General features: G+C 38.8%; 2 protein-coding genes across 3 annotated transcripts; both read right to left on the minus strand.

Annotated features, from left to right (window-relative positions):
- Nucleotides 1-380: 380 nt before the first annotated feature.
- FBXO4 (F-box protein 4) lies at nt 381-8,183 on the minus strand. 2 transcript variants are annotated; one of them, XM_041401007.1, is made up of 7 exons: nt 7,980-8,183; nt 7,628-7,863; nt 5,802-6,022; nt 4,727-4,802; nt 4,042-4,220; nt 3,022-3,197; nt 381-1,981 (listed from the first exon to the last, which is right to left on the minus strand). In XM_041401007.1, the coding sequence occupies exons 1-7, from the start codon at nt 8,181-8,183 to the stop codon at nt 1,892-1,894; spliced, it is 1,182 nt and encodes a 393-aa protein (XP_041256941.1). In that variant the 3' UTR covers nt 381-1,891. The 2 variants fall into 2 exon arrangements, with proteins under 2 accessions (XP_041256941.1, XP_041256942.1); XM_041401008.1 differs by lacking the exon at nt 3,022-3,197.
- On the minus strand, nt 8,137-11,644 carry CUNH5orf51 (chromosome unknown C5orf51 homolog). Its single transcript, XM_041401010.1, has 6 exons — nt 11,631-11,644; nt 11,210-11,310; nt 10,675-10,818; nt 10,152-10,283; nt 9,821-9,935; nt 8,137-8,564 (listed from the first exon to the last, which is right to left on the minus strand). The coding sequence occupies exons 4-6, from the start codon at nt 10,215-10,217 to the stop codon at nt 8,278-8,280; spliced, it is 468 nt and encodes a 155-aa protein (XP_041256944.1). The 5' UTR covers nt 10,218-10,283; nt 10,675-10,818; nt 11,210-11,310; nt 11,631-11,644; the 3' UTR covers nt 8,137-8,277.
- Between the last annotated feature and the right edge of the window lie 6 nt (nt 11,645-11,650).

The following is an 11,650-nucleotide window of genomic DNA, read 5'->3' on the forward strand; positions in this document are numbered from 1 at the left end:
TTGGACAGTGCACATGCTCATCTTCCTTGCCTGTGCTGACCCAGCACAGCATTTAATCAAGGAGCTTGTGACTGCAGGGACTTCTCATGCCCACTGTTTGTTTCTTAGACTGCACCCTTAAAACCTGCAATTCTGAGAGGTATTCTAGCTTTAAGTTAATCTAACACATCTTTCAAACTATACTCTACATTATCCTAACCCTTTGAAATGACAGTGAGTTATCTTAATTAATAACGTTGTTCATTAATAGATAGAGATGACAATGGTAATTTGTTATGACAGTGTGATTGCAGTGTGTGAACTCATGTACACACATGTAAGGGGCTTAACACACATAAAAAGACTCATATCATTCTTTTGAAAAGTATTTATTCCTTACGAAGAATGTAGAAAGAGGATCTTCCATAACCCCTCCTTATTCGTAGTAGCTTACACAGAATCAGGTTGCTGCATTCAATCCCCTGCGTATAGACCACTAGGAAATTAATGTGATTAGGAGGAAAATCACATACACCCAGTCACAAAGCACGGAATTTTATCCCAAACACTCATAAATCGGTTGTGTCTGCTCTGTTTTAAAGGGCAAACATACACTATTGAAAAAAAAAAAAAAATAAAGAAAAAAAGAAAGGATAAACCACCGAATTTTCGTTGTAATGTTCCTTTGGATTTTCCCTTGAAACTCCCATGTGTCCCTGATTAGAACATACCAAAAAATCTGGGAAAATGGATTAACTGTGCATGAAGATGAAAAAAAAGGAGATGCTTTCTAGTTCATTAAAAAATCCCAAACATCTTCTCAAAGGGAATGTTTCTGACATGGCTGTGTTGATCATCACTCGAGTATCCCACACGGAGGGCAGTTACAGCTGTATGTGTGCTATGCAATCATTTATCTAGGTACCAAGAAAATGTAGTGAGATACCTGAATTTCTCTGATGATAGGAGAAAAGAAAAAAAAAGTCCAGAATAAAGCAAATAAATGCTCCAGCAAGAAATCCAAGTGAAGTTTCTGAACATTCACCCAATAATAAAAACATGAAAAGACAACCTGAAAGACATCAATATGGAGAACACAATTCCAGCTTTAAAATGTTGCTTTGCTTTTCATAAAACTATGTGCAACTGTGTAGAAAATTTCAAGACAAGTATAATTCACATCTGCAAATGGCCACAACTATTTGGGAAACTTGATAGTTTATGTGTGCAATAAAGTCCTGAATGATCCTATTTAACATTTCTTCATGGAATCAGAGGCATATCCAGTTCAAGCTAATGATTTCAGTGCAACAGAAAGCTAAAGAAACAACAATTCATATGCAGAAGTGTTTGTTTGCTTCTAAGAATTTTGGTCTAGGCTGAAAATTCCCCCCACTATTTTTTATCTAGGCATTTTTTCTAGAAAAATACAGGGGAACTCACTTTTCTGTACTGTCTTTCTGTCAGCCTCCTACTGTACAGCCTACAGTATGTTTTCTTTGGTCAGGAAGTGTCACTGTAAAGATCTCCCCTGAATATGTTTGCTAAATGTGTGATACAGCTGTGCTGATACACTAACGTAGTTACATATTTATTTACAGAATATATTAGACCATCAGATCTACTGGAAAAGATTGTACTCTAAAGGCCTCTGGTTGAAAGGAGAGAAAACCAACAAAACACTCAGATTGTCCCTCCAAATCACTTCTTTATCGCAGCTAGAATCGAGGCAATCCCACTTGTACTTCTAATTCAGGACTATAGTTGGAAAAATGTTAAGAATTTGAGTATGTGCAGTGAAATATATGCAGGTTTGCCTTATCAGTTTTCCCTTCTGACAGTAGTCTGGCAGGAAGGTCAAGATTCTTACTTCAATTGAAATGGAAAACACCAAAAGGTTTATACAGTGCAACTACTGAGCACTTTTATAATTTGCTTCTTCCAAGAGCCACTCAATTCCATTTAGCAATCCATCTAAAGTTGCAGCTACAGTGTCCTGCATCTGTGAAAATAAAATTAAAAGAAAAAGTTATTGTATTAGAGGTAACAGCAAGAGAAACACTTGTTAGATAGACACTCTGTGTCTCTCTGTAAAGTCAGAAATGCTCATATCAAATCTAAATCTTTATCACTACTGTAAAGGTCCCTTAGACAAAAAAGGTTTTGTAAGAGTAAGAAAATAAACAAAACAAAACAAAAACAAAAACCCTCATGTTAAGAAAGCTTTCACTCTTAGTATCAGAGTGAATTTTTTTCAATTGTTTCATCAGCTGTTCTGGAAGATTACATTTACTTTACGGATGGAATCCACTTGAAAAATCTTCTTGTTACTCTTAAAGCAAAAATGCCGTGAGCTTTAGACTTCTATACATATCACCAGCATTCAGATTTTGTAATATCCCATCCAGTGGCTATTATAAATGGTATGTTTAATGAAAAGCCTATAAACATTTTCCTTATGAAAACAAATGAATTACCTCAAATCAGGATTTTTTTCTGATTAAGTTACTCCTCAGCTACACAACATCAACAAAAATTAATTCTGTGTGGCTGAACCATGCTGACAGATACTGTGCTTGACAAACATAAAAAAAACAGGTTCAGGATCTCATATCCTAGGTAGAAAACTGATCTGTCAAAAACTGAAGAAATCACATCAACTGAGTGACAGTAAACAGTCTTTCAAAAATGTCCCAAAAACCTATCATCTTGTGTCCGAGGCTGTGCATCAGAAAATTTAGATTTAAATGAACTGAAGCTTCCTTACTCCCTTCAAGACCATCATTTGTCCTTTCTTACATTCTAGCTCCATCTTAAGTCACTTGTGTGCTTTTGGGCAAGTCACTTAGCTTCTTGTTTTCAGTCAGGCTAGTAATTCATCTTGGAGCACCAGAGAAACAAAATCTTTCACTTAAATGGAAAGCTCATGTACTAGTGTTGAAAGCTGCACACTTGCTTAGGTAGGTATAGTTAAGAAACCTGAGATTCTAAATTAAATTTAAACCAAGCAGAAACAAAAAATAAAGGTTTAAGAGCAAGTACCATCCAGGGCTGATGTAGCAGATTTAGTTGCAACTGATGTGCCACGTAAACACATGGAATTCTTTTCACACCAGTGTGAGACACACAGGACAAAACCAGCAGAGGTCTGTTTGGAGGCCCGAGGGCTGGATCAACCATTGCCAAAATACGAGCCAGCTCCTCCTGACGATCATGTTCTAAGAAACAATTTTTAACATGTGAGTCTTAAGTAAATGCAAAAACAAGGTATCTTCATTTTTGTTTTTTTTTTTATTTCAGAGCAAATTAGACAGAGGGCTGGAAGGGCCAAATGATCTTGTTCTGCTTATCACAAGACTTACTCATCTGCACTTATGTTACACAGATATTGGTGCCATTTAGATGTTAAAGATCTCCGCAGATTCTACAGGCAGCCTATTTCAATCCTTACATCAGAATGTTTTCTGAGTACCTCACAGAGATCAAAATTACAACAAGCCATTCAGAAATACTTATACACTGCAAAATCAGCAGCCCTTCCCTACTGAATGCACTTTTCTCTTAGTGTATCCCTTTGAAGTTTTCTACCTGTCTCTTTTCTGAGATAGCCCTTTTCCTCCATTCAAAGCTGATGAATGTAAAGACAATTACTGCAATTGTTATTTGCATTATCATCTTATAGGACTAAACGGATTTAGACTAATTGCATTTTTTACTGTTTTCCTGGTGAAGGTTGTTTCCAGGCTATTACAGCACAAACAATGTATTTTCAAATTTCTTCTATACACACCCGTGGGGGTTATTTTTGTTGTTTTTTAATCCATGTAATTTCCCACACATAATTTAGATAGCAACCATATCAGTATGTGCCATAAACAAAACAAGGGGCCACAATCCCTAACATGTTGATGAGTGTCTAAAATAGGAGACCTCTTCAACAGGGTAAGACATGAAGAAATAGCAGATTTTGAAAGGATCAACATGGATTTCGATGTGTTGCATGTTCTTTGTAATCTAACACACCAGTTAGTTACAAAATATAAATAAAGAGAAACCCCGTACCTCTGTGAGCTTCTGCATTAGCAACATAAATGAATCCATCAACTACTTCGCACACCTTCCTCACTTGAGCTATGACACTGTAGTGCATGGCTTGCTGGTTCCCTTCTGTGCTATTCTCTTGGTAAAACATCTTATTCACAGCAACAGCTTGCTCCTCCCTTGCTCTCCTCCTTTCCACACTGAAAGATATTTCAGTAGTCAGGTTAACTGAGAATGCCAAAACAGAATCTTGAAAGTCTAGGTGGCTCAGGAAAGGAACAGGAAAATGGGCTGAGCCAGAAAAATGGTTTCATTTCTCCCTGTCCCCTCCTGCCCTTTCTTTCTGAATGCACAGAGATGGTTGGCAAACTGCAAGATGCTTATGAAAATACACTCCAGGATGAGTTCATAAAGTGTTTCAAAAGGGACTCAAGCAAGATATTAAGAGGGACAGAAGCACCTGTAATGTACCTGTTGTACACCTTTGGTACATATACTGTTTGGAAAAGCTTTATTACATCCATGTGAAAACTTAGTGGTTGAAAAAAAAAGGAAAAGCAAAGGCATGCATTGAAACTTGAATTTATAAGGGATATCCATGCATGAGGAAGTGCACAGGAAAGTCACATGACAAAAATATGAAGAAAAGTCTGAAATAAATTAGAAACTGTACTTTTCATTTGATGGAGAACAGATCTTATCTTACCTTGTGGTGGAATACAATGTCACAATATTGAATTTTTGATTGTTGTTAAACTGAAAACTGACTCCTGATCCAATTCCTACAGGGGAAAAAATGAATCTGTGAGATTACAGCTATTTGGCTACTGAATACAATTAAGTGGTAGTTCCAAAATTCCAGTGGTGCCATAAAATGAATGTATTCAAACCTAGATATTGCTGTTAGGGGTAGCAGATTTACTATTTTACAATTAAATATACATGCTCCAATTGATCAGACTTTTAATTTAATGAAAATCTAGTCAATGGTATTAAAACTATTTCTGTATTTCTGATTATTAGATTTGAACCTAGAAATTTAAATCAGAAAAGAGACAGACGTGTATTTATTAGCTGAAACTGGCACAGAAAAGGCTCCAGTCTGCTTATGACAAGCTGCATTGAAAAGGACATATGACAGAAATAAAAAACTCACTAAAAATAATTGTCATGCTTCCTATAAATACAATTTAATTATTCGAGTTCAGCTGTGATGAAATAACTGTTAGTTATAAAGTAACACATTTTTGTCTCTGGTTTGGACTGAAGTAAAATTAGACTTTCAAAGCTACTCTTTAAAACATAAAAAAAAATCCCACACCTGCTCCTTTAACTCTTCTAAGTAAAATTTACATAATTTGATACCAGAATACTGAATCATATAAGGATCAGCCTTGAGTTCCTATGTAAAATCACAAATGTGGTTTTTAGCCACTTACTGCAAGCAGTAAGTGGCTAAAAGAAAGAAAGAAAGGCCTGCCTGCATTTACTGATCACAACAGCAGCAGTAACATGGAATTTTGATAAAAATAGAAGTACAAGGAGCAAAGTGATTCTTCTGACAATGTCCAAATTTAATCACAAACTCACTGAAGCTATTAGTTTGTCCCAAATGTTCGCTGCATTTATCCTTCTGAACAAACCAGAAATATTTTTTTACCATTATTTTACTGAATTTTAAGGATACAAAAAAATAATTCCTTTTTAAAATTTCTTCCTCAAAGTTTTTTGTGTTATATTTTTTTACAAAATAAGGAGGCCAAAAGCCAAAGCATCATTACCATGAATTTGTCTATGAGGTAGGCCAGCTACCAGCAGAATTTCTGGGCATGTCATCATCTTTTGTACTAAAGAGTTGTCCAGCTGTTCCAAACCTGGCCCAAACATAGCAAAGCGAGGTTCTGCCTGAGTGACCAGTGCTTGCAAAAAGGAAGTCACAGTCCCATACTGGGGACGGCTGGATTTCAAACTTCTTCTACCCTGAGGACAGCTCCTTTTATATCTGTTTAAAATAGATGCAACTAGAAATTAAACACAAAATACAAAAGAGGTATTAATCAAACAAATTCATTTAGGTCCCACATTTCTTATGCTTTGCTACTGGTACAACTCAAAGCATAGGTCAAAAATTATGAAGTTTCAAGCACCACTACAAAGTAGGCAAAAGCATCAGTCCTTTTGAAGTCCAAATACTGAGTTTTTGGACCTCAGTACACTTCTATCTACAGATCTTTCAGTTTATTTAAAAATAAAATAAAAATCATGAATTCCCCATCCTCACTGAATACACAATATAGGTAAAAATAGCATCAAAGCAGAAGAGTCACATTAAAAATATAATTTTAAAAATTAGCTTTGTGAGTGCATTTTAAACTTTAATTAAACTCTTGTATTTATAACAAGTAACCCCCTGAAAAAGAAACATTTTCCCTGTAGGTAGAGAGCATGCAAGCTGTGGAAGAGGACAAGTCTGCAAACTCATATGCTCATTTGGTGTGGATGCTAGAAGGCAGGGAAAGACAGGTAATTGAGAGGAAATAAAACAGTCAGACATCCTAGAGCAGCAGCTTCAGTTTGCTTCTGGAGTCATGGTAGGCTGCTGCTGAACAAACCTCTTCAAATAAGCATCAAATGGGCTCCTTTATACCCACGCTGAAATGTTTCAGTCGAGATCAGCAAAACAGCTAAGTGCATGCAGACACAATGGAATCAGTGACAGATGGTTTCAAAGTAGTGATTCAGACCTAAACAGATTTAAATCCAATTTCAAAATCAGTCCATATTTTGCACGTCAAATACTGGGCGTACTGTTCCCACCTGTTAAAAGGGGATGAAGGGCACGGAGATTGCAGAAGTCAGTGCACTTACCACAAAGCAACGTGTTAAGGACCACCTTTGGAAAATGTAACTGCAAATAAATAAAAAATCCCAAACAAATCTACAGACCACTACTGCAAATCAAGGGAACTGAATAAAGTTTAGAAAAGAAATCACCACAAACTAACTTGTTCCAAGAGTTCTTCTCAGTCATCCAAACATATTTATTGTGTTGCTATGCTTTTCAACTGTACTAGCTGAAACCAGTCTTTGTCTTACAGTCTTTGACAATCAGACCTAAAACAATACAATTTGTTATTCTGTGCACATTCTGTGCACTTTTTTATTATTAGGTCGTCCAAATAAGATGAAAAACAATGAAGATTCATTTCACTTGCTGTAGTTTGAAGACTTCTTGATACTTTTATGACAATAACTGCCGTGGCACTGAGAGCAAAGAACACTTCTTTATCAAGATCAACAATATGCAGTATTTCTGTGCCACAGTAGACAGACAGTTTACAAAAAGCTGTAATTTTTTTATAGCATTAGTGTTGTCTTTTTTTACAATGTTTTACATTCTTGCTGAGTTCCAGACAGAAAGAGCTGACCAGACCATGGAGCAACAGGAAATTGTATTTCCAAAATAAACACTAGATGTGAGACACATCAAAATTTAAACAGCAGCTTACAGCAGGTTTATTTCTGTAAATATGAAACATGCCTGTGGGCTGAGTATTACTGCTGTAGGCATACTTGAACTCATGTAACAGAATAGAGATATACTTACACTGCCATGTAATCATACAGTGCATTGTCGCTGACCTCTGAAAAGGCTTTATTAAAAATCTCTTCATCTGGAAGTGATTTCCAATCAATAGATGTCCAAGAGGGGAGATCCCGCAGGAGAAAATACCTCCATAACAACGGGTCTTGCACAGCTGCCCTCCAGTAGCAACTCGTGCTTCCTAGGCGGCACAAATCTTGGGGCGAGAGGAAGGACATGATGTTCAGCTGCACGTCGATCTGAAAACCATTGAGAGCAGCGGTTTAACGACTCCCGAATTCAGCAGCGAAGAAGGCCGGGCGGGGATGCAGCGCTTTGCCCCCCGCCCCGCCCTGTGCCACCGGGCCCCGCTCACCGGCAGCGTCTGCAGGGCGCTCACTCCCTGGGCGCCGTCCGGGGCCGCCGGCGGCGGGGCGGGCGCGGTGCGCCCCGCGCCGCGCGGCCCCGCTCCCGCCGCCATGGCGCCGCGCGCGCACGCTCCGCCCGGGACCGCGCTGCACTTGGGACCGCAGTCCGGGAGTCCTTGACTGCGTGCTTTTAATGCAACAGAAGTGTACATTTCGGTTGGGAAAAAGAAAAAGAAAGGAAGTCAGTGACGAAGAGTGCGCTCCTGTGCCACAAGTTTGCTTCTGGCAAAGACAATGCAGTGGATCTTAGTCGTGGGATTTCAGGAAGTAATGCAGCATTTGTTTTGCAGTTGTTGTGTTCCACCCTTGACCTTTTAAGGGTCCCTCACATACGGCCACATACTTTGTTAACATGAGTCTCCCTGTTTCTTGGAAATCCAGTGATATGCTCTGTGATCTGCTGCCCAGGTCACTGTTAGACACAGGATCTATTGACTCAAGGCTTTCTTTCCCTTCTCCACAGTGTTTCAGTCCCCAGTAGCACATTTCTCCACTGTACATCATTGCCAGCAAGTGAGTGTCACTAAATATACCTGCAAAAATAATTTAGATCAAGTATTTTATTGTTCTGCTGTAAGCAAGTACACAGCTTGTTCATTTTTTTCAGTAACAATGGGGAAGAAAATTCCAAAAGACAATATAACTATATGATTTTATAAATATGTAATGCCCAGAAGAAAATCTGGATCAAAACCATGCTCATTTCTCTGTCCAGTTTGGCCTTCCATAATAAAGACTGTCATATAAATATTATTTCTATAATTTTGTTTGCCTAGTTATCTCATAGAATTTCAGTATTTCTCTACAGCCTCTTTAGCACAGGCATGACTGTACATATTAACTTTGGAGTATTTCTGTGTCTCCCACGGTTTAAGCCTAAAAGATACTGTCTGAGGTCATCTGAACTCAGGTTAACCAGCAGCAGCTTTATTGGTATTTGAATTCAAAGGCGCATGTGTGTCTTTCACAAAAAAAAAAAAGAATCCTGCTAAATAAATCCACAGCTTGACTTTACATTATGGAGCTATATAGCAGCAATGCCACTTTCAGATGAAATCAAACAAGAAGGTGCTGGATATCCTGCTACAGTCAGAGTAGAGCTGTTTTTGAGTGTGCTCAACGTGGACATCATAACCTCAGCACCAGCTGGTTTACCTCACAAATCCCCTCCGGCTGTGTCACCTACCTGCACCACACTGATGCAGCCTAAGATCCTCCTAGAAACGCTCAGTAGGAATGAAACTTACATAAAGCTACATAAAGTGGTGACAGAGAACATTTGCCAAATCTAACCAGATCTGCATATAGTTTTTACCTGCATGAAGTCTGTAATTGTGTTTGTACCTGTGCTGTCCTAGAGCTAAAAGGGAAGATCAGTATGTGAACCTCTGGCACCCTCTGCAGTCATATTTGTGCCTTAAACAGCTATCAGTTGAGAACGGGATGCTTCACAACAGAACACTGTGTATAAACACTGCCAGCGTAAAACACTACTGTGCATCAAACACTCATAGCCTCAGTTCACCTCCCTCCAGTGCACTCATAAATCACCAGGAAAATGAGCACTGGCACCTCCTAAAATTCACAAGTCAAAAAATAAAGGGGGAGGTGCACTCTTGCTTGCTTATTTGCCTCATCTGTTATCTTCTGGTTCTAAAAAGTGTCAAGTCTTGAACACAAATTAGGTCAAACAATAAAAACACACAAAAAAACATTTCAGAAAGTGAAGTAGTTATTAAGAGGAGTGGGTTAAAAGTTTTTTTTGAGTTATTTTTGGGGTTTTTTTTACCTTCACTGAGTAATCTAGCTGTGTCTTTATCTTGAAGTGAGATATCTTCATCTAGCTGAAGAGGGCATCTAAAGCTAAGCATCTTCATCAAGTACTGAACTCCATCATTAAGACACTGAATACAGTTAAAAATGAGGAAAAAATAAGTTCTCATTAAATTAATCATACGCAGAAATACTTCTTCCTATGAAGCCCCAAAATCCCAATTGAAGGGGAAAAAAAAAAACCAAACCAAAACAACCAGAACAAAAACCCAGCCATATATTAAAAGTGAACAGTCAAACTTTAAAGCTGTATTCACAAGCTCATAGAACATTTTAATCTCCTTTACCTTTTTAAATGTGGCAATGTTTTCTTGTAGCCATTCACTCCTTTCTTTTGCTGTGTGGCAATACATGTAAAGCAGGGCTCCTTTCCTCCAGTAAAGACATTCTAACAACTCTGCTCCAAGGATGTTGATGGGCTGAAATAAAATCCAACAAACTGGTCTAACACAAAAATAAACCACCTGAAATACTCATATGCACTGTCACACATGCAAACACTGTGTAAATCTCTTACTTCAGGGGCTGTGCTTGACAACAACACTCAGAGAGACAAGCCTAGCCTAACCTAACACTGTAGGTCAAATAGAAATGTTAACTGCCTGTGGAATCATGAAACGCTAGCAAGAGAAATTGTGAGCACACAACAAGGCATTTGAAACAATATTTTCAGGAATCCCTATTTAAACACCAAAAAGACATGAAAATGTTTCAAAATACTTTAAATATTCATCAAAAATACAAATACTATGTCCCATTTCAGACTGTTTGTTTTTAAATAATGAAATAATTTGCCCTCTGGCTACTCACTTCTTTTATGCCGCATTCCCTCACTAGGTCTTCTGGTTCTGAAAGAACAGAAATAAGTTCTTTAAGTTTTTGCAAGGCAGATTCTTCTGGAAAATCTTCATCCACAAGCTGGTTTTCCTCAAAATATGTAATGTCTAGGACAGCCTATGAAAACAAGAACATATACAAAGTAGAAATGCTACCGTCAAAATAATCAAATGGCGGTGTGTTTTAACAGAGAAAACTCATTCGTTTATAAAACATTACAATTTGAAGGTATTTTTTAACATTTAGTTTACAAAAGGTGCAAGTTAGAATTATTGAAGGATTGGTGATTGTGAATGTCAACCAAACCCCTTTCTGGTCCTAAAGTAACAGCACGAACGATTCCCAAGTTATCCAAGTCAAAAGCAGTTCTGTGCTTCACAGACGCTCACCACACACCCCCAAGTAATGGAGCCGCCTTTCTCCCCCACCCTCCTTTTTCACACCAAACCGTCTCCCACACCCTACACACGTTTTCTTGAAAGGCAGTTTGATGTCCATAACAAAGTACCTGGGTATAGAGCTGAAAAAGCGTGGAAGGATGTTCTTTCCCTTCCTTGCAGAGGTCCTTTAACTTGTCCAGATTAGCAGAGCCTTTCGCTAAGAAGGTATCTGAGGGAAGAACACCATGCTCCCTTAGCACCGACGAGCACTCAGCAGGAGCCTTATCACTCTCCTTTTCTACATGGCTTTATCATCCATCCTCGGGGCATCTACAAGAGCGGCTGAATAATACAGCACTGAAGCAGGCCGGTCATCCCGCCAGACCGCACCGTTCGTAATTAAATTAAAGCCATCCACGACCAGGCTCTGATGCTCCCAAGCGCACACGCCGTCTGCGAAGATGTCCTCGCGGCCGCCCCCGTCCCCGTCCCAGTCCCAGTCCCAGTCCCAGTCCCCGTCCCCGTCCCCGTCCCCGCCGCGCAGCTCACCGCGGGCCCCGGGCGCCCCG

This window comes from Onychostruthus taczanowskii, unplaced genomic scaffold (genome assembly GCF_017590055.1).
Source record: "Onychostruthus taczanowskii isolate IOZ18803 unplaced genomic scaffold, ASM1759005v1 scaffold180, whole genome shotgun sequence".
Classification (NCBI taxonomy): Eukaryota; Metazoa; Chordata; class Aves; order Passeriformes; family Passeridae; genus Onychostruthus; species Onychostruthus taczanowskii.

Coding starts and splice junctions, on each gene's coding strand:
- FBXO4 (XM_041401007.1), bottom strand. CDS start 8,183: ATGTACACTTCTGTTGCATTAAAAGCACGCAGTCAAGGACTCCCGGAC. Junction 7,864..7,979: donor GCGCCCTGCAGACGCTGCCG/GTGAGCGGGGCC, acceptor AATGGTTTTCAG/ATCGACGTGCAGCTGAACAT. Junction 1,982..3,021: donor TGCTACATCAGCCCTGGATG/GTACTTGCTCTT, acceptor TTATTTTCACAG/ATGCAGGACACTGTAGCTGC.
- CUNH5orf51 (XM_041401010.1), bottom strand. CDS start 10,217: ATGTATTGCCACACAGCAAAAGAAAGGAGTGAATGGCTACAAGAAAAC. Junction 9,936..10,151: donor ACATTGCCACATTTAAAAAG/GTAAAGGAGATT, acceptor AACTGTATTCAG/TGTCTTAATGATGGAGTTCA. Junction 8,565..9,820: donor AGCTAGATTACTCAGTGAAG/GTAAAAAAAACC, acceptor TTATTTTTGCAG/GTATATTTAGTGACACTCAC.